General features: G+C 54.5%; 2 protein-coding genes across 5 annotated transcripts in view; one reads left to right on the top strand and one right to left on the bottom strand.

Moving 5' to 3' along the window:
* The first annotated feature begins 395 nt into the window (after positions 1-395).
* Positions 396-2,948, top strand: TFF3 (trefoil factor 3). The gene is made up of 3 exons (XM_084871353.1): positions 396-608; positions 1,722-1,868; positions 2,750-2,948. Exons 1-3 carry the CDS (start codon positions 527-529, stop codon positions 2,761-2,763), a joined length of 243 nt encoding a protein of 80 aa, XP_084727479.1. The 5' UTR covers positions 396-526; the 3' UTR covers positions 2,764-2,948.
* Positions 2,949-11,813: 8,865 nt separating this feature from the next.
* The window catches only part of ABCG1 (ATP binding cassette subfamily G member 1), a 68,031-nt gene continuing 58,653 nt past the window's right edge, over positions 11,814-21,191 (bottom strand). For 2 of the 4 annotated variants that reach the window (XM_084872673.1, XM_084872675.1), the window contains 8 exons: positions 19,877-19,991; positions 18,128-18,315; positions 17,893-17,994; positions 16,810-16,978; positions 15,745-15,845; positions 15,476-15,631; positions 14,597-14,715; positions 11,814-12,807 (listed from right to left, as the gene is read on the bottom strand). In XM_084872673.1, the coding sequence (XP_084728799.1) occupies positions 12,579-12,807; positions 14,597-14,715; positions 15,476-15,631; positions 15,745-15,845; positions 16,810-16,978; positions 17,893-17,994; positions 18,128-18,315; positions 19,877-19,991 (1,179 nt within the window). In that variant the 3' untranslated portion in view covers positions 11,814-12,578. The remainder of the gene's footprint in view (positions 12,808-14,596; positions 14,716-15,475; positions 15,632-15,744; positions 15,846-16,809; positions 16,979-17,892; positions 17,995-18,127; positions 18,316-19,876; positions 19,992-21,191) is intronic. The other 2 variants (XM_084872674.1, XM_084872676.1) reach the window with 1 other exon arrangement.

The raw sequence follows: 21,191 nt of genomic DNA, 5'->3' as shown, positions 1-21,191 counted from the left end.
CCCAGCCCCCAGGGCCATTTCACCTGCTTCTTGGACCCTCGCCTTCCCTGACGCCTGCACACCAAGCCCAGGGTGGGAGGGGCTTCAGGGAAGGGCTCCCAGGACAGTCCAGACCCAGGCTTGCCCTCAGTCTCAGGGTGCCTGCAGCAGCCACCTGTCAGGGCCGGGACTAAGTGGCCCGGGGACTGTTGTCATTGCAGAGGGAGCCTTCCAGACTCTTCCAGGCTGGGCTCTTGGTACCGATGATCAGCCCCATCTTCTCTCCTCCTGGCCAGGCTGCCCTGGGGAGGCACAGTCCTGCTCCCTGAGGGAGGAGCGTCAGCCCCAGGCACCACCGTGGGGGCGCCCCACCCTCTCTGCTCAGGGAGCCCGGCCTCCTGGGGCTGGACAATCAGGTGCCAGGAAAAGCGGGCGCGGCCAGCTGCAGGGAAGGCTCATCCCCAAGCACACAGCCCAGAAGGCTGTGCAAACACAGGGGTATAAACGAGGGCTCTGGGCAGCCGGGTCCCCAGAACCTGCCGTGACCATGGAGGCCAGAGCGCTCTGGCTGCTGGCGCTGGTCCTGGCCTTGGGGACCTCCAGCTCGTCCGCGCAGTACGTGGGCCTGTGTGAGTACCACGTGGGCCTGGTGGCAGCGGGGACCCGGGCGAGGGGAAGGGACACCGAAGACCCAAGCTCAGGGGCTTTTTGGGGATCTGAGGAAGGTGACCAGACCCCACATGCACTGAGTGATTGCTGTTTAGCAGATTCACTTTTCTCTCTATAAACTGGATCTTGCTGTTCCCATGTGAGATAAGGAAACTGAGGCTCAGGGTGTTAATAACAGACTAAGGCACCCTGCCCTTCAGAGTCAGAACCCGGGGCTGGCGGCTGGGAGCCAGTGCCCAGCCCCACTGCCCCCCACAGAAAGGATAGACCTATGACCAGGGTGACTTCCAGAATGATCCTTGCAGTGCACCTCCGGGTGGGGTGTGTGTGTGTGTGTGTGGCTTGAAGAAATTAGGGGGTGGCTTTTATCAGGTTCCCTACCAAACTGTGCCACAGGCAGCCCTTCCCAAACCAGAGGCGTTAGCCTCACTGGAGCCCAGGATGCGCCGATTCTGTCTGAATGTCTAGGGGGCGGGGGAAGGGGTGTTTCAAGATCCCCAGCCGATTCCAATGTTGGGGAACCCGGGAGTCAGGAGCTGCAGCCTGACCGGCAGCTAGTGGTGAGGACAGAGCAGATTCCGTGCGCTGTCTATCCGGCGTCCTCAGCAGACGTGGCTAGGTGCTGAGGCCTGGTGGACCTGAGATCCAGGCTTGGAGACCTCAGGACACACGGGGACAGGTGGGTGCCGGAAGGAAGGAAGCGGAAGGCTTAGCGTGTGCTGTGAATGCATACTCCCCCCCCCCCCCCACGTCAACCTTTTCATTTAAGTGGGGATGGGTTCTTGTAGGTAAACAAAGGGAACCTGTTTCTGGTTCAGGCGGCCCTGATTCCCCGGCCGCTGCCAGCCTGCGGGGACGGCCTGTAGTGACTTCCTGACAAGGTGACAGCCAGCCCCCTGCGGGATGTTTCTCTTTAAATATTTACACAGAAAGAGGGTAATTCTGGGGAGGGAGTCACACCCTCTGAAGTCAGGCAGGGAGAGGGGAGAGGGTGCAGGCTTGCCAAGCGGAGCCCGCAGACCCACCCCAAGCCAGCGGGGTGCTGGCCGCTGACCGGGCTTTGTCTGGGACAGTGGAGAGCCAGTGCGCCATCCCGGCCAAGGACAGGGTGGACTGCGCGTACCCCGAGGTCACCCCCGAGCACTGCAACAACCGGGGCTGCTGCTTCGACTCGAGCATCCCCGAGGTGCCCTGGTGCTTCAAGCCTCTGCAGGCCACAGGTGAGCCGCTCCCCGGGCGCCGGGTCCTTTCTGGGCACGTGCGGAGCCTCCCGGTCCCCAGCAGGCCGCCCGCCCTGGGCCCTGGGCAGGGTACCCGGTGCCGTGGCTGCTCGCCGGCGGAGACCTCAGCCAGAGGCTTCATGCCAGGGCCGCCAGCCACCAGCTCCCTGCGGTCCTGTTGCCCAGCGGTTTGTGCAAGAATGCAAAAGCAATTGTTTCAAAAAGGTGGCAAAGTCAGGGCATTCTATCGAGGAACTAAGGTAAACTCTGTCCTGGAGGGACTGGACACGGCGTGGGCTTGGAAAGCTGGGCCCATCAGCAAACCAACCACCAACACTGGTGACGTGCAGGCAGGTGCCCAGGTGTCTCCACACCCCATCCTAAGTGCATCCCCGCCCTGCCCCCCTCCCCTCGGTGACACAGTGGGGTGCAAGATAACCACCCGGGAATCCCCTGTCAGCGACAGATGGCATGCACATGGGTGGTTCCATCGGCCCCGCCTCACACACCCTGGGAGCAGAGGTCACTGTGAGCCATCTGGCAGCCAAGTGCCAGCTCACCTCTCAGGAGGACGCCTTCCTGGAGGCAGCGCCCCAAGGGCCACTCTTGCCCTTTGTCCCAGGATAATCCGGAGGGGGCTGCACCCCTTCCTGGGCACAGGGTGGCCCGCAGAGGCCCCCTCATTGATCATCTGCCCTCCCCCCCCCAGGGCCCAGTGGGGCATGTGGCTGATCTCCCACGGGGGGGGGAGGGGGGTGGAGAGAAGAGAGAATGCAGCATAAGGCGTTGACCTTGGAGCCTGGCTTGACCTTGAGAAGCTGGGCAGCTGGGGATGGAGAGGAGACCTGTTCCCGATAACATCTGCTGTGCTTTGCTTCCAGAATGCACATTCTGAAGCCACGCCCACCGACCTGGACGCCATGGGAGGTGAATGTCCACACGCGGTCTTCCCGCCTGCTCCTCTCTGCTTTGCTAGCCCCCCGCTCCTGACCAGGCTCCGGCTGAACGCTAATGCCTGGGACCCGATGTTTTAAAGAATAAAGATCCCCGCTCAGCATGAGGCCAGGTCTCCGTTCCTGAGATTGTGTGTTTTGTGCTTTCTTTCTGCAGAGTCTCTCCCGTTCTCTTCTCAGTGTGTCACAGACGAGGGACGGCAGGGGGTGTCGCAGCCTCTGGGGCCAGAGGGTCTGCCCCAGCCTGGGGAGCGGGAGCAGAAAATACCCCTAAGCGGCTGCACCCGTTTGTGCAGGCCTCAGACCCAGAGCAGACACGATGGGGAGGGAGAGCCACCTTCAGAGGCCCCTGCCCCCTGCAGGCTGAGCTAAGACATGTCAAATGGGCACCTTAAGTTTCATAAATGAAACCAGGAATGTCTTTCTCAGGGGAGGGAAAGCTGATAAAAGCACATTGCAAAGCGGCACTTCTTTGTATTTATTTGCAAGTCAAGTTTAACGTGTGGTTCCCCTCAGGTGGCCACCTCTTGCTTTCTTTCTTCTGAAAATAGACCCAGCTATCGGAATAAGTGAAGCAGGGCCACCTGGAAGATCCCATTTAGTTCCCGGGAAGTTTTAACAACCCCTCGATGGAGAGTTGTTGCCTGGGACACCCAGTTCCACGGACAGCAGGGCCCCCGGCGGGCAGCTCAGCGAGCACAGACGGCTGTGCACACTCGCTCAGGCTGAGCATCCCGTGCTGTTCCCGCCCATGGGACTCTCTTAAAGACACAGGACAATTCCACCACACCCTCGTCATGCTGCGTAGTGCCACACAGCAGTGCTGTCCATGGACGGCAGGGTGAGGGGCCTTGATCTGAGCCATCCTTCCCATGGAAAAGAGACACCTGCTCGGAGAGATTTCTCTGCTTATCCTGCAGAGAAGGAGCCTGTCCAGGAGTCCCTGCTGAGAGGCGCCTCGCCAGGAGGTCCAGGTCTTTACGTCCTCAGCCCTGCGTCCTTTCTAGCACCTTTGGGCCTTGGAAGTGAGCCCATCCAGGGACATCTGCCAGGGGTCCTCAAACTTTTTAAAGTGGGGGCCAGATCACGGTCCCTCAGAGAGCTGGAGGGCCGGACTATATGAACTACTAATTCCTACTGTAACACCTCGGCTGCACTCACTGCCCAAAAAACCTGGCGTGCAGGATCAGACTCCCCTGGGGGCTGCATGTGGCCCGCGGGCCGTAGTTTGAAGACCCCTGTCTCAGACCAACGAGCACAGGTGGGAAGTCCAACCCACACCGCGCCCTCTGCTGGCTGACAGGAGTAACAGCGACTTCCTACCCTCTCAGCTGCAGCCTGGTTTCTAGAGGGGTTTTTAAGATACCCAAGACTCAACTGCCCTCACCCCCTAACGCATCCGATTCTGATTAAGCCCTGTTTCCTTGAACCTCCCCCAAACCACCTAACGCAGCCCAAATCCTACACTGAGTCCTTCCTAACATCTTCCTACTGCGATGCCCACAAGTGCGGCGTTCCTTGCCTCAAGTCCGTCAACCCAGCTTGACTGTACGTGTGCTCCTGGGAGGCAGGGGGTGGAGTGGGTCTTTGGCAGGAGGGTATCGGCAAGACACAGGCCAAAGGCCTGGTGTGGGTGATGGGGGCCCGGGAGACAGAGTCTCCATGGAGACTTGAGACTTGAATGCCCCTCACAAGCCCTCTGGGGGAGGGGTGTCCCCTGTCATCTCCTACATCCCATTTTGAGAGGAGGAAGCAGACAGGGGCCAGGCAGGAGCTTGTCCAGGGGTTTGTAGCGAGGTGGCCAGTACCGCTGGGTACGCTATGGCAGGAGCCCTCCTAGAAGATGGCCGAGTGACAGCAGCTGCCAGTCATTCCCCTCTAAGTCACGTGACAAGCAGCAGTAGACACCGGGTAAAGAAACTGGTGGACACGCCCTCCACCTTACTTAAAGGCCCATCATAGTTTTTTAGGTTTAGAATGAAAGGCTGAAATGCTGACACACTGAACTCGGATAGTTAACTTCTAAGTATTGGCTTACACCAAATCCCACCGAGCCCAGTGTGGGCCCTGAGTTCTCGGTGACCCACTGAAGGGGCCCAGGGGTGTGTGTGTGGCCTTCTCTGAGGAATTTAAAGGCATTCTTGACTCTGGACAGTTGAGGTTATTTAAGGACCCGGTGAGTGCTAATCAGTTTTTAAATTTGGGGGTAGGAAATGCTACAGTGTGGACTGGAAATTTTTTGTTGTTGTTAATCTTCACCAAAGTATATTTTTTCCATTGATTTTTTAAAGAGAGTGAAAGGAAGGAGGAGAGAGAGAGAGAGAGAGAGAGAGAGAGAGAGAGAGAGAGAGAGAGAGAGAGAAACATCGAGGTGGGAGAGACACATCAATTGGTTGCCTCCAGCATGCACCCTGATTGGGGCTGGAGAACCAACCTGCAAACCAGGTACGTGCCCTTGACTGGGAATTGAACCCATGACCCTTCAATGCACGGGCCGACCTTCTAACACCTGAGAAACACCAACCAGGACAGGAACTTTTTTTAAAAAAACAAAACCTCAAAGTGCAGTGAGTAATCTTGTATTTACTCTTACTTTGCAAATGAGGAAACAGAGAAGTTTGTTTTAGAGCACAGCCTTGCTGAGTTTCAAACTGGGATGTGTGGGCAGTACAGCATCATTGGAGGACTTGGGGCACCTGGGCACTCAACCGCCAGCGACTGCCCATGGCCCCAGGGGCCTTTACCTGCCCATCAAACCGCTCGCCTCCTGCTCAGGGTGCCCCTAGACTGTTCATCCCCTAGCAGCTCAGGGTGAATCCAGATAATGAGCCAGGCTCTGAAAGACCCAGGGATCATTTCGGTATCAAATACCTTCCTCGTTGACTTGAACATGTTATACATTTCTAGAACCTTCCAGGAATGAGAAGCTTGATTTTCCCAAGAGAAGACCCCTTGCTGCTGGTGAAAGGGGAGATACACAGGAGCCCTCACACACACACACACACACACACACACACACACACACGTGCTCTGTGGCCATTATAGCTGTTAATTACTTCCTGTGCCAAGCAGTATAGCTGCCTTTCGCCGCCTCCTGGATGTAAGGGCAATTGGTCAAGAAAGGCGTTGCTTCCACACGTCCTTGGCAACGGTCCCTTCCGGGGTTGGCTGGGTAGCTGTGTATTGTTTCAGAACGTGTTGGAATTTCATGGAAATGCATCATTCTATTCCAGAATTCTTCAACGTTCAAAGGCACAGGGAGGAGGGGTGTTGCTGACAACTGGGAACGTTTGTCCATCATCTTACACGCTAACCACACGTCTGGAAGGAGTTTCCCTCCCGTCCCCCCACTCCCCCCACCCCTCTGGCCACTTCGTGTGACAAGATGGGCTCTCGTCTTTGCTCTCCATGTCTCCTCCCAAGATGAGGAGTGTGCTGAAGGGGTCAGGGGCTACACTACTGCCATCTGAACTCTGCAAGTTATCTAGTCTCTGAGCCTCAGTTTCCTCATCTAAGAAATGGAGCTGGTGGTGGCTCTCTGGCCCCAAGGATGGCTGTTAAATTAGATAACGTATGGAAAGGCACTTGACCCTGTGCTACCTGCCACCTAGCACCCGGTGGCGGGAAGTGGGGGGGGGCGGGGAGAAGGGGGAGCAGGGGGGAGTGGCTGGTGTACCACTGATGTCACTCTTACTTTTCTCCCCCACTTCACTGGGACCCAGCATGACACCTGCCCAAGAGACCGCTGCATTAGAGCGAGGGCGGCGTGAGAAGGGGAAGACAGTCCTCCAGCTTGGCCACACCAGGCTCCCACCTCCCGCCGTGTGAGGGCTGGTGTCGTTGAAAGCAAGCAAGAGAGAAACGGGATCTGAAAACAAAGATGCTTTATTTGACCTAGGTCACATTGTCATCAATGGCATCTAATTTATCAAGAGACAAAGTTCAAGTACAAATCTAAGAAGGTAACCCTACAGAAATAGATAAAGCCGAGCCATGGTGCGTTCGGTCTGGGTTAGATCTCACATCTGGGGTCTCTCCAGGCCTGTGTCCCAATGGAGTGACACAGCCAGAACAAGGGCCCAGGGGCCCAGGTTATTGAAGATATATAGATATAGACATAGACATAGACATAGACATAGACATATATATAGGTACGTATGTATATATGCCGAGTTTACCTACAACAGTGCCCACCTCTCACAGCGCGCAAACAACTCTATTTCCTAGAGAACGTGGCTACACCGAAGTGAAGTTACCCTTACAGTCATATACAAAACAGGGCTTCCATAATCCTATATTACACAGACAGGCGTGTGCACACGTTTGCACGCTGGTTAAAAAGGGTTACTTGCATTGACTCTTGCTTTGGAAGGAAGAACAAAGGGAAAACATTGAAATGGCTGCCCATCAACGGCAACGATTCACAACAGACTCAGCCACAGTCGGCGGGGGCTGTGCCCACCAGCCACATGGGGAGAGCAGACAGCGGAGGGTCGCTGGGGACACAGGTGAACTTCCCACACATACACGTTCTGCCGAGATACGCCTCCCCGGGCCCCTCCCGCGGGGATCGTGACTGTGAATAAGGAAACCTCCTTTGTGGGGTTGGTGGTAGATGTGATCAGCAATTTGAACGGCGCGACCTTGCCCACCGTTTTAATGGGCTGAGGATTGGAAGGAGGAGACGGTTCCGGTTAAGCGGGGGCAGTCTGTGCTTCCCCAGGCCGTGGGACAGAGACCCCCGGGAGCCCCGGATGGAGCTGTAAAGATTGCAAAGGCCCTACGACAAAACAGCCCCCATGGTCACTGCTTCTGCCTCCCCGCGGGGCCTGATCTGTCCCCCCGCGGGGCCTGATCTGTCCCCCGGCAGGAGAGGACCATGGTGGTGTCCAGGGGAGAGGGTTTGGTAACTCCCCCAGCGGTGGGTGTGCCTGGCGCTCCAGCAAAGCCCTGTTTGGCAAAGGCTGTTTTCTGGAAAGCTCCTTGTGCTGACCCACAGCTGTGCCCGGAGGAAGGGCCAGGTGTGGGCCAGACCTCAGGGCAGGTGAAGTGCAAGGACAATAAGTCACTTCAGGTGCTGGCAGCAAGAGCCACCCCCCTCCCGAGATCTCCTTCAAGGGACACTCTTCAGGGAACTGGAGAATGGCGCAGGCAGGCCAGAGGGGGGGCAGTCACCCTTCACTGCTCAGATGCTTACACCTCAGGCTTCGGCATCTCTGCCCAGCTCACCTGGGCCCCCGCCACACGTAATGAGACAAAGCACTCTTATCAGGAAAGGTAACAGCAGGAGGCTTACAAGGTCCCCCAAGCTCTTCACACTGCCCTCCCGCCCAGGAGGCAATGGGTGAGTACAGGCTGCCAGTGTGAAATGCGTGTGCCAGGGCTGGGGGCGCCCCGCTTCTCCCCTGCTTCTGGCCCCACGGAGGCCCGAGAATTGTCCCAGAGGAATCTCCCTGATGTGAGAGGCCACGTGCAGTGACCCAGAGGGACTGTAACGTGCGCTGGACCGAGGGAGGGTCTGCAGAGGCGGGGGGCTCGGTCGCAGGCATTGCCATCACCAGCTCGTCCCTTATAGGGTGCTCTCCCCCTGAGCTCACCACCTCTCTCTCCCTGTCACGTAGGAGGGCGGCAGGGGCCGTGGGTTCCGTGACTTCGTCAGGCCCTGCTCTCTCTCTGCCCCAGGAGGGAGGGAGGCCAGGGTGACCGCCGAGGTCAGAGCTCCGCTGCCTGCAAACTCCGGCCACAGCGCAGTCCTGGAGCTCCTGCCGCTGCAGCTCCAGGCTCCTGTGGGTGCTGCTCAGTCCCACTGGGGCCAGTCTCTGGGGGTGCTCCCTGGAGCCGCCCCATACAGAGGCCGCAGCCTGAGATGGGTGCCCCAGACCCCAGAGCAACGAAGGAGGCTGCCCCTCTGCCTGGAGCCCGTACCCATGGAGACCGTGTCCACGGAGACCGTGTCCATGGAGACCACTGCTAGGCTGAAGGGGATGGAAGGGAAGGCTGGGGGTGAGGGGGCACGCCAGGCTCTTAGGGCCGTGGCACCTTCTGAGGTCATGGCCCACATTAACAAGGTGGAAAAGTGAGAGCCGGGCCTGGGAGGATGGGGGAAACCTGCAAAACTTTACGACAGTTCAACGTAAAACACACAAGTTCCCAAGAGAGGAGGGCGATTCTTTGCAATAGGGGTCAGACCGGAACACTGAGTAATGAACCCGAATTCTTCCTAAGAGTGCAGCCAATGGATTCACAACACAACCTCAAGGTCCATTTCACTTGGCCAAATCCAAGCGAATCATTCTGTATTTGAAGCATTTAACAGTGAACAATAAAAAAAAAAAAAGCTTTATATAAAATATTTTATTAGTAGTCATTTCTCGGCAGTGTCTAACTTTATATTCATACACTCTGCATTCCCCCCCATCCCCCAAGCTGTTCTGTCTTACTTTTGGTCACACTGCCACTCAGCTGGCAACGGTGACCTTCCTGTGGTTCGGCCCTGCTCTACCATCTGGGTGGCAGGTGGGAAGCGAGGGAATGTTTTCTCTTCTTCTCGGAGTAAAGGGGGATTGAGGATTCATGGATGAAGGAAACACCACAGAGTAATACTGTGACACACAGCCTGGCACACGCCTGCACGTGAGCACGTGTGTACGCGTCAGTGTGCGTACCACACACGGCAGCCCCTCTCTGCCCAAGCTCGCCCACAGCGAGCTGCGTGAGGAGGCCACGGCCGGGCCAGGGCAGAGGGAGGCACAGCCCACCCAGGACCAAGGAGGCTCAGCCCTAGGCCAGCTCGAGACGCCCCCGGGCAAGGCGGCTGGAGGGGAGGGGCATGGGCACCCTCCCATCTCCGGCTATCTATTTGCTGAGAGGAAGTCCAGAATGAATAGCCCCTACGCTAGCATTGCATTTTATCCTCATAAGACATGGTCACACACATCTGTACACTCTGAACAGGAGGCAGGGTGGCAAAGAAAGAAAAAAAGAAATGGAGATTTGGGGGCCACACTGGGACTCAAATTCTGCTCTTTCCTGGTCTTGGGACCCGGGACCTTCCCGCCCTTCTGCCAGCCTTGGAGCCCTGCGGGTTGAAATGTCGGGAGCACCTGGCCATGCCCCCCTTCTCCCCCACCCCCCGCCCCTGCTGCCTGCCTGCCCTGGAGGGCGCCCGTTTCTAATGGAGGGCACTCACTGAGAGCTGAAATGGGGTGAAGGCAGCAGCATCCTAGGGGTGAACCCCGCTCACGCACCACGGCTTTAGGTCTTCCCAGGCAAATTATCCTGGGTGCTGGCAGTACACCTGCGACACCCCACCGAGCATCCTTCAAAAAATAGCCCTGGTCACTATGCACACGGGTTTCCCTTCTAGCACCCGACAGCCCTCTCGTCCCCAAAGATCTGCCTCCGGGTACGGGGGGTGGGGTGGGGGGTGGAGGGTGAAGCTCAATCAGCTGCTCATCTGTTAAGGGATGAGCTAACAGCAAAAGACTGAAATGCAGGGAGCATGCGCTCCTATGGAAATATTCCTTCTGCGGGCTTGGAGATGAGATTGTGAGTCTAAAGGAATCTCGCAGTCTCCTTCTGCAATGGCTGAGACAGGACACTGCTGGCTCAGAGAATGGCTCTGCAGATGAGATGGTTGACTCTCAGCGCAGCTCCTGGCATGTATGTCCTTGTAGGGTCACCGAGCCACAGCCCAGGGGCTGATGCGGAGGGGAAGAGGCCCTGGAACACTGACCTCACCTGATGCGATTCTGGGGTGAGACTGAGGACTCTCTCCTCTCCCCAACTCTGTGCCCCGCAAAGCTGTCCCTGGGCGCGTCTTCCTGTGTGGTGTCTCTTGGGCTAATCTGTCTTGGTGCAGAGGCTGAGTTTGACCCTGGCTGAGTAGCATGGCCTGGGAGGCAATGCTGTTCTATGTGTGTGGGACAGGTGGATTAAAAATTACACGATAGTACACCTGGATTGTGTTCATTTACCAAAAAGGGTCTACAGGTGGAAAGGAGGTCCCTAAGCATCGACAAATCAAATCCGTGTGCAGGTAAAAACTGAACTTCCTCATTCTCCAAGTGGGGAATACGCGTTGTGGGACAGAACCGAGGGATCTGTGAGCTGAAGTGGCCTTGAAGACCAGCTGGTGCTGGTCCAGAAGAGGACACCGAGGGTCCGAGAGGTTCATGTGTCTTTTGCCCACAAACATCCAATCTCTCGTCAGGGGGCCCTGCTTCTGGGACAGTGATGGTCTAGAAGGGAGAGCAATGCCATTTTCCTTCAGACCCTCGTTGGCCAGAGGCACCTTGTACCCTGTGGATACTACACTGCTGGGCGGACAGGCACCCGGGAGCTCTGGCAGGAAGCCAAAGGCTGTCGTCCTGCAGATACCACGGCTCCTGCCCTAGAGAGATTGACGCGTGTGGTGACGTCACTGGGAAGACGGCTGCACAAACCAAACACTGACAGGGAGGTACGGCCAAGCTGCCACCAGAATCACTGGGCCACACTCAGAATCCGGGGGCCTGCAAGGGCTTGGGTTCTAATGGGGTCTCAGCAGCTTCCATCTCGGGCAGTCAGCTCTTATCTTTCACGTTTGCACCCGAGATCTCTCAGTGTTCACCCCTGGGTGTCCCTCAGCCCAGCTTCAGTGGAGGTAGTTGATGTGATAGATGAGGAAAGGGAAAATGCTTGTAAAAACTCAACAGGGTGGGTCTCCTAGAATATTTTAGGCAAAATTAAGGTGCTCAGCCCCAGCTGGTTTGGCTCAGTGGATAGAGCGTTGGCCCGTCGACTGATCAAGGGCATGCACCTCAGTTGCAGACTCAATGCCAGGCCCTGGCTGGGCTGTGTGTGGGAGGCCACCCATCGATGTGTCTCTCTCACATCGATGTTTCTTTCTCTCTCTGCCTCTCCCTCTTCCTTTCACTCTCTCTAAAAATCAGTGGAAAGATATCCTCGGGTGAGGATTAACAACAACCAAAAATTAAAGTGCTCAGAAAGCTAGGAAGAAAGAAACAATATATTTTGCTTAGAATAAGAAGCACGGGGAAAACAGAAGACTGGGGGAGAGCTGGCCAACTTCGCCTTCCCCTCTTTGGGTAACTTTTAAAAACATCCGCCCAGCTTCGCGCATACAGTTCCCCAGTCTCCACGGGGGACCCGCCCCTGACCTTTCCCGGGTTCTGTCTGTCAGCGAAGCCGGGTCGCCCTGCACAGCACGCCCCCACAGGGCGGAAGAGACCCCGCTTCTTAAAATGAATGACATTCACAGGCCTTTGGCTTGGGAAGCGACTTCTCGTTGGAAAAAGAGACACACTGTAGAAATAGGAAAACTATGAAAAACAGGTCATAAAACAGAACCCGTGTCCTCTCCGCCTCCTGCGCGGTGACCAGGCCATGGGGGCTGCTCGCGGCCCCCGCCCGGGGCCAGAGCTACCTGGCCCTGAGGAAGGTGTGGCCAGGGATGCCTCGTCACCAGCTCTGCTGTGGGCTGCAACGCTGCCCCGGGGGTGGGCGTTTTACATTCTGCACGTGAAAAATTATCCTTTCTACATCTTCTTCCTAGGTGAAGCTGGGAAGGGTAATGGAGAGAAGACCCGTCCCCCGGGGCAGAGCTGTCCAGCGCGTGGCACCCACGAGCCAGACGCGGTGGCCAGGGGCCGGGTCACAGTCATCCCGGGTCCTCGGGCACAGGCTGGCCGCCAGGATCCTGCCAGCTGCCCTGGCGGCAGTGTCCGACGCTCCTGTCTGCCGGCAGTCGGGAGCTCTACCTCTCAGCCCGGATTTTGTACCTCAGGACGAAGTAGGCGATGATGCGCAGCAAGATGAAGAAGATGCCCAGGACGATGAAGTCCATGTAGAGCTTGGCGTTCTCCACGTCCAGCTCCCGCAGGATGGCCTCCGACTTCTGGAAGTGGCAGGTCTCCTCGACGTCGCAGTGCAGGTCCGCGCGGTCCATGCCGTAGATGGACAGCATGACCCCCTCGAACCCGTACCTGCGGGGGAAAGCGCCGGCGTGAGGAAGGCTCTGTCCGGGCGACCAGACGCCCTCACCGTCGTCCCTGTCTCTGCCTCCGTGTGCCCAGGGCAAAGTACCCTCCGCTTTCCCCGAGGTCCCAGTCGGCTCCTCTCCCCTCCCTCGCCCCACAAAAACTTCCTAATCTCCCAGCATCCCTGAGATGATCGCACGGGCAGCTTCACCACGTTTTTCCCGTTTCATTTCCTCCAAACGAAACCAATCGCAGGGATTCAATCAGGGAAATGAATTGAAATCCACTCAGATTACTTCTGGTGGTACATACTTTTAAAAAGTTTGATATAGCCCTAACTGGTTTGGCTCCGTGGATAGAGTGTCAGCCTGCAGACTGAAGGGTCCCAGGTTTGATTCCGGTCAAGGGCATGTGCCTTGGTTGCGGGCACATCCCCAGTAGGGGTGTGTGTGTGTGTGTGTGTGTGTGTGTGTGTGTGTGCAGGAGGCAGCTGAATGGTGTTTCTCTCGCAGTAAAGTTTCTGACTCTATCCCTCTCCCTTCCTCTCTGTTAAAAAAAAAAAATCAATAAAAATATATTTAAAAAAATAAAAGTTTGATATAATAGAATGTCTCGTAGCCTTCCAAGCAGCACCCAACAAAACAACAAAACACGCTCTGCCCCCTCCACTGTGCCCCGCAGCCCTACATTGTCGGAAGGAAAATGCTAACTCTGGGGAGAAAGGCACGGGGTAGGGTTTCCCGGCGTTGGCGCACGCACAAGCTGCTGAAACTCTGGACAAGGGCTTTGTTTCCAGAACAAAACACCTGGGTCTGACCTGACATCCTAGGAAAGAAAAGCTTGCTCCGAGGTGGGATCTGCGTGTCACCAAATCAAAAAGCACTGGAGACAAGTGCAGCCCCCAGGCCTACGTGCCAGACGGCCCCTGGGCGTGGAGCAGGCAGCTGGACCCAGTGCCCATGACCCAAAATACTCTTGTCCAAGGGTGTTAGGGTGTTTCAGTCATGACCCACTTCCCACTGGATTCCTCCTTTTTTTTTTTTTTCACAGTGACAGAGGGAAGAGGACTCTTAATTTAATATATTTTTACTGATCTCACAGAAGAAAGGAGAGGGGGATAGAAGCATCAGCGATGAGAGAGAATCGTTGATCAGCTGCCTCCCCCTACTGGGGATCGAGCCCACAATCCGGGCCTGGGCCCTGACTGGGAATCAAACTGTGACCTCCTGGTTCATAGGTCAATGCTCAATCACTGAGCCACACTGTTGTTTTTTTGTTATTGTTTTTTAAATATTCCACCAGATTTCTTATTAGGATTTATTATATTCAGGAACATGTTTATTTCAGAGAGGAATGAAGTGCCTAACAGGTGGAAACGGCCCCGCCCCCTCCCCCCCTCTCCAGGCAGATCTCCAAAGGGTCAGACAACGGGCCCACCTGGGCTCCTCAGGGTACGAGCGGCTAGTACTTATTTCACACTTGTTGTGTGTGTTGGTGAGGGCGGGACACACAAAACCAGGACAAAACTAACTGCACTGATCCTCTGCGACCGTGATAAAGGAATGGTGTCGGCATTTAGCTGACAGCTAAGATGTGGCTTTGGTGAGCATCTGCAGGCTTCCCTCTGTCATTGTGAAGGCCCCAAGTTATACAGGGTCCCCCCACCACGACCATCACACATGCACACACACACACACACGCATACACACACACACACACACACACACATACACGTGCATGCACACACACACACACCACACACATGCACACACGCACACGCACACACGCGCACTACCTGACGTAGGAGATGTAGGACATCCACTGCAGGTAGGTTGGGATGGTGCCAAGGCTGACGAAGAATCCTGAGAAGAGGAGGATGGGGATGGTCGTCATGGGGCCCACGAAGATTGCCACCTGGGGGGACACAGAGAGAACGTACAGTCCCGCTCAACTGCCTCTGCAGGTGGCCCCTGGAGGCATATTCCTGGACAGTCCCCGGGACCGCTAAGAAAGGACCGGTTTTCAGGATGGGTCATCACAGGTCAGATGGCGTCGAGAAGCATCTGGTTTGGGGAGTGAGCAGCCGGCTCTTGGTGCGAGATTTACCCTAATTCCGGCTTAGCTGTGAAGGAAAGGCCTGGCCTGAGCTCCCTGAAGTCACGTGGTGCAGAAACGACAAATGCACATGTGTTTGTGTGGGGGTGGGACCAGGAGTCTGGAAGGGGCACGTGGAGGAACTCAAGATAGGGTGGGAATGTGGGGTCAATGGAGGAGGCTGGAGGGATGGGCCAGTGGATCCCCTGAGGCAACAAAACCCAGGCATCAAGAGCTTGACCTCTGAGCCAGCTGTGTGACCCCCACCAAATCGCATTGCCTCTCTGGGCCTCAGTGTTTGCACCTGTAAGATGGGGATAGCACAGCATCTAATTCAGGGGTGTGCTGGGGACTAAACGAGCTATTACGTGGAAAGCGCTGAGCACAGCACTGGCATACACTAAGCGCCACATCCAGGCACCTGCTGCTGTCGAGGTGCCAATAGTGACCAGCCAGGACACTGCATCCTGACCCAAACCCTGACCTGGAGAAGCTGATCTAGGAAGTTAGGGCAGGATTAGGAGGAGCGGGCGGTGCTGAGTCCCCCAGGGCGGCAGGGAGGCATCTCCTTGGCTGGTACCTGCAGGGACGTGGCCGCTCCAATCAGGAGGCCCAGGGACTGCGCCACCAGGGACGTCATGGTGCCCAGCGCAGCGAACAGGACGAATCGCACGGCGTCGGTCGGCTGCGCGGTCATCCAGTACACGATGCTGCAGTAGGCCACTGGGAACATGATCTGGGAACATAGGGCCCATCAGCCTCTCGTGGAACTCGCCATCTCTCACCCGGGTCTGCAGGGTCCGAGGCGAGTTCCTGCCCCTCCGCCAGCACACCCCTGCCCAGACGTACCTGGAAGGGCACATCGGCCAGCGTCTTGGCCAGGTAGTAGGCCTTCAGGCTGTACCAGTAATTCAGGTGTTCCCGCAGAAACACGCCCATCTCCAGGGGAACTAGGCGGCAGGAAAACGGAGGAGGCGTCAAGCAGGCATACCCAGCGTGCCAAAGGCTGGCTTGACAACCCAGCCTGTGCCAAGACGTGGGCCTTTCAACACCCCGGTGCTCAGGGTTTGGGTGGGAAGATAAGAACCGATTCACTAGCCTAGGAAAACCGCCATCCATTTTCATCACCCGAGGACTCATTGCGGGGAGGATATCCATGCAATAATAAATAGGAGTGTTATTTTAGCGATTAATAAAACACTTATCGCTCAACTAATTCTCACTCATTAACTGTGACAATGTGATTCCTTCCCACGGACAAGGCCGTGTGTGAGGTCTTGGAAATTCCAGGCAATTGAGGGAGGAGCTTCATGCTGGCATCCCGCAGAAGCAAGGCTGTCTGCACTGTCAGCCCCATGTGACTCTGCAAGCAACCTAGACTTCACGGAAATCTATCCAGAATGGATTCGTCCCCTTCCAAACTTGGCTGGACCGGGGCTGTCTTAATAACCAATGAGGTAAACAGTGCCTTCGAGGGGCTCCTGATTAGAAAACCTCTTTAGAAATCTCTCCCATCAGCCTTCCTCCCTGTGAAAGCCTTCCATCCTGTGGCTTAAACAGGCTCTGCATTTTCTTGTCTAACAGAAAATACAACAATACCTGCATCTGTCTACAAAGAATATTACCCTAACTAATATTTAATGTAAATTGACTGTCACTCCAATGCACAAGATGGCCACCCCCATGTGGTCAAAGATGGCTGCCCCCTTGTGGAGAGGGTGCAGGCTAGGCTGAGGGATACCATCCCCCCTCCATGCATGAATTTCATGCACTGGGCCTCAAATATTTTTTAAGAGCAAGACATATGTTCAGAAAACTCCCTTCTTGGCCAAGCCATGACCTTGGTGCCCAGTTTGTGGGTTGGAATGACAGATGAGGAAGGAGAGGAGGGTCTGTGGCCCGTCAGGCACTCACACGTGAGCACGGTGGGCATGAGGGCCGCGAACATGAGGAACAGCATGGAGAAGAAGAGGAAGCCGGAGTTGCTCATGACCTTCTTGGCTTCGTTCCCGATCCCCAAGTAGAGCAGGCCGATGAGGAGGCCGATGGCAATGTGCGAGGTGACCCGGAGGTGCATCAAGACCTGGGGGCAGACCTGGCTGTTACTCACTCGCCTGGAAGCGGGGGATGGGGCAGAGACTGAACAACAGGTCCAAGGCCTCTGGAGACCTGGTCCATGGCAGACCTCATGCTTCATGCCGCCCTTTTCCTCCAGAAAAACCGACCTCCAACCCTAAACCAACTCACACACATGAATAAGTGAGGCAGCCTTTTATTGCTGTTAAAACAGATTTGCTCAAAACTTGCAAGCAAGGACTGTCTGCCTTCAGAGGAGAGGACAAGCGACAGCGATGGTGGAGAAAGAAACAAAGGGTGGATATATCAGAGGCCACCCTTAAAGAGCTGTGACATGGGTTGCTATAAGCCCTTCCATTTTTCAAACTAGGTCCCAGAGGCCCACTGAGCACCGGACTGGGACCCTGACAAGAGGCTGTCAGGTTGTCCACCTTAAAGGTGGATGTTAGTCTGCTTCTCAACCATTCAACACCTCCTTCCCAATAAGCCTCCACACAGCCCCAGTGCCCTATGCGTTGCTGTGCTTTCCTGAGGGAGAAGCACACTCTCTGATGACATGCTTGGCCATATGACTTGCTTTGGCCAGAGGAATGTGAGCACAAGTGACAAGTTGCCACCAGAAGTTTTACATTTGATTTCTCCCTTGCACTTTCCCTCTGTCACATTCTAAAAAGGAGCTGTCCTTCCATTCTGAGTCCCAGGATGAGAAGAAACAGGGGGCAGAGTTACAATGCTCAGCCAACCAACCGGTAACACAAATATTTACTGTCAGAGTCGCTGACATATGAGGGAGTGTTTGTTATAGCAGCATCGCAGAGTGAATGCTGACTGATGCAAATAGAGGGAAGGCAGTCAGGACAGATACACCCGAAGATGCCAGCAGTTTCCTTGGCCACCAGAGGCGACTGTAGACACGCTTACCGAATCCCTCACGGTAGTCAATAGGGCCCTCTTGAAGAGGATGAAGAACTGGGTGAGGCAGTTGGCAGAGACGCTGTGGCAGCTTTCCGTGGAAGTGGAATTCTGAGGACACACCAAGAAGGGAGAGAAGGTGAGACCCCCAACGCCATGACCCAGTTCCTCAAGGCTAAGGAAGAGCACCGAGCCGCAAGGGGCAACATGCAACGAGGGCTCTCCCGGGCCGGGGTGGAGTTACCTTTCTCCGCCCCTTCCATCCTTTGGCCGGCTTTACCTCTTCAGAGGGCTGGTGCTGGAGGAAGGGGTTCACCTCGCCATCCCCTGCAGGAGGCTCTTTCCTGCAGTCAGCGTCGCACAGGCCCTCATCGACGGCTCTCACCAGGCGGCCGTTCTGATCGCCGTACTCACCGGACGCCACCTCCATGACTGCATGAGACACAGGGGCGTGCCGTCAGCCAAACCTGGGATCACGGCCTGAGACCGCCAATGTGAATTGTGGGCCTCATTCGTTTTTGCAACTACAGAGCCATAAATCCAGCAGGAATATTTTTAACTGATTGTATACAAGTGCATGATCACTGTCATAGGGTCAAATCATGTAGCGACCAATGTTCTTTCAGCTCTAAACCCCCAGCAAGGTCTTGTCTCATGTCAGGAGCCTGGGAATGAAAATAATTAGCTCATTCTCTATGAAATTAGGCATCCATCCAGAGTTATTGAACGCCTCCTAAGGGCATCCAAGCGTCAGAGTAGAGCTGGAAGATGAGTTAGATAGTACAGGATTTCTGTTTAGAGAGCTCGCATTGTGCAAGTGGGATTGGCCATGAGTGATGAGAGCTGTGACGGTTCAGTGGGACTGTGGAAAAAGGGGTGGGCAGGGTCTGAGGAGTGCTTGCACCCTGGGGTCATTGAGGTCTGGGACCATCTGCCTCACCTTTCATAAACCAGGATGCGATGGCTCATTTTCATCAAGGAGGCCACATGGGCTCAGCACTGTGTGCTCTGCTGGTCACTCACACCCACCCCTCCCTAGACGCCATTCTCTGTGCACTCCAGTCCTCCCTCCGGGTGACATGGAGGAGAGAGAAGCCACGCCCTGACCTTTCTAGAACTTCCCAGAGGTTGCATGGACCCTATTTCTCTTCCTGTCTGTCTAGTTTCTCACCTCTTTGCAGGCCTTGGACCTTACCATCCTCCCCTCATCAGCACACCTTTCCCCAACCATGCTTCTCTCTTGTGACTATAAACCAGATCCGGTCCCACTGCCTTTAAGCAAAGCTGGCTGTTCCCTTTACGTTCCCTTTCCCACACTCTCGCTCAAGAAAAGACGTATTTCGCAGAAACAGTGCCATATGGAACATCATTTGGGAGATGATGTTGTAGGAAATACGAAATCCTGGGCGTGTGGCCAGATGTTTGAAAGAAAAGCAATTGAATGAGAAGTGCCGATGACCAGGAGGGTTGCAGTGGGTGGAATAGCATACCCCAAATAGTCACGTCCACCTGGAACCGCAGAATATGACATATTTGACAAATGTGTTTTTGCAGATGTAAGTGGTTATGGGTCTTGAGGTGAAAGACCCATAGGATGGATCTGGAGTTAGGATGGGCTCTGAACCCAACAACAGAGACACACAGCGAAAAAGGCCACGTGAAGGCAGAGTCAGAGATTGGAGTGATGGGGCCACAAGGTTATTTCTTGTTAGAAAGAAATTCCTTTAACCTGGGACTAACACAAGAGATGTTAGAAAATATTGCTCCTAACAACAGCTCCCTTTTTTTTTTTTTGTCATTTTGTCTGGAGGGAAAACAACCTCTTTTTCTCTGTCCTTTAAAGTTCCACCATAGGATAGCACTTAAGCCATCTGTGGACTATTCACGTAGCCCTGACCGAGGGCCCCTGTAAAGTGAAAATCCACCAGGAGTGGCAAACAAACAAACAAACAAAAAACCCATTCTTTTCCTTCCCAGTCAAGGTTATACTTACTAAAATCAGCTGGGTTGTGGTAGGTTGGACAGTTCAGACCTAATTCCCTCAAGTATGGGACAAGATTCAAGACTTTTCCCCGGTACACACACTGTCCTTGACTAAGAACATAAAGCTGGAAAAAAGCAAGGATAGGTAAACATCAACCCTGTCTGCCCTCATGCTCTCAACATCCATCCACCCACCCACCCACCACCTACTCAACCACACCTCCACTCCCCCATCCATCCACCACCCACCCACCCACCCACCAGTCCAACCATCAATCCACCATCCATCCACCATCCACCACCTTTTCACCTCCACTCCTACATCCATCTACCACCCATCCACACATACATACATACATACATACATCCACCAACCCACCCACCCTTGCACCCTTCTATCCATCCACCTGCCCATTCATTCACCCACCCACCCATCCATCCACCAACCAACCCTCCACCAACCTACCCATCCATCTACCCTTTCATCCTTCCATCCCTCTATCCATATATTCATCCACCTATCCCCCCATCTATATCACCCACCCATCCATCCATCTACCCATTCACCCTCCATCCATTCATTTAACCAAATATTATCTATCTATTCTATCTATCTATTCTATCTATCTATCTATCTATCTATCTATCTATCTATCACCTATCTATAAACCTATTCCCTCCCTCCCTCTCTCCCTCTCTCCCTCTCTCTCTCTCTCTCTCTCTCTCTCTCTCTCTCTCTCTCTCTCTCTCTCTCCACTTCAGACTCTGTTGAAGTTCACAGGGAAATCCATGGTGAGTCAGGGAAAACTGAGGCTATCATGAGGCCCTGAGTTATTTTCTTACATTGTTTTTGCACACTAACTAACTAACTAACTAACTAACCACCTGCTTGGGAAAGATTCATGAGCCTACACATTTCAACTCTTGGAATTTTTTTTCTCTCTCATATTATCAAAACCTAAGATTTATAAAATATATTATACAGTCAGTCCACAGGTTGTGTCAGGAACCCACCTACACAAGCACCTACGTCACTCACATGGAGCACATATACAGTAGTAACGAAGTGAAACAGTAAAAAATAAATAAATAAAAAAATAAAAATAATAATAAAATAACAATTCCTGACATTTACTTGTAGTAAAAAATAAAAAAACATAAAGTACATATGTACATATGTCGAAATGACAGAACTTTTTAAAAAATAAATAAATGGAAGGTGGTGATGTAACCACAAAATGAAGTCTGTTGAGCTTGACATAACCCAATGACTGTACAAATAAAGTAATCTGCCACTTAATTCAGTAAAACAGGTATTTCCCCAT

The sequence above is a fragment of the Pipistrellus hanaki genome, assembly GCF_964339955.1.
Source record: "Pipistrellus hanaki genome assembly, chromosome: 2".
Classification (NCBI taxonomy): domain Eukaryota; kingdom Metazoa; phylum Chordata; class Mammalia; order Chiroptera; family Vespertilionidae; genus Pipistrellus; species Pipistrellus hanaki.
Note: the sequence above shows the minus strand (reverse complement) of the source record. Positions and strands in the feature narration are given on the sequence as shown.

Bases quoted from the DNA above. Each gene is read 5' to 3' on its own strand.
- TFF3 (XM_084871353.1), top strand. From the start codon at position 527: ATGGAGGCCAGAGCGCTCTGGCTGCTGGCGCTGGTCCTGGCCTTGGGG. The intron at 609-1,721 runs GTGAGTACCACG...TGTCTGGGACAG, and splicing joins CGCGCAGTACGTGGGCCTGT to TGGAGAGCCAGTGCGCCATC.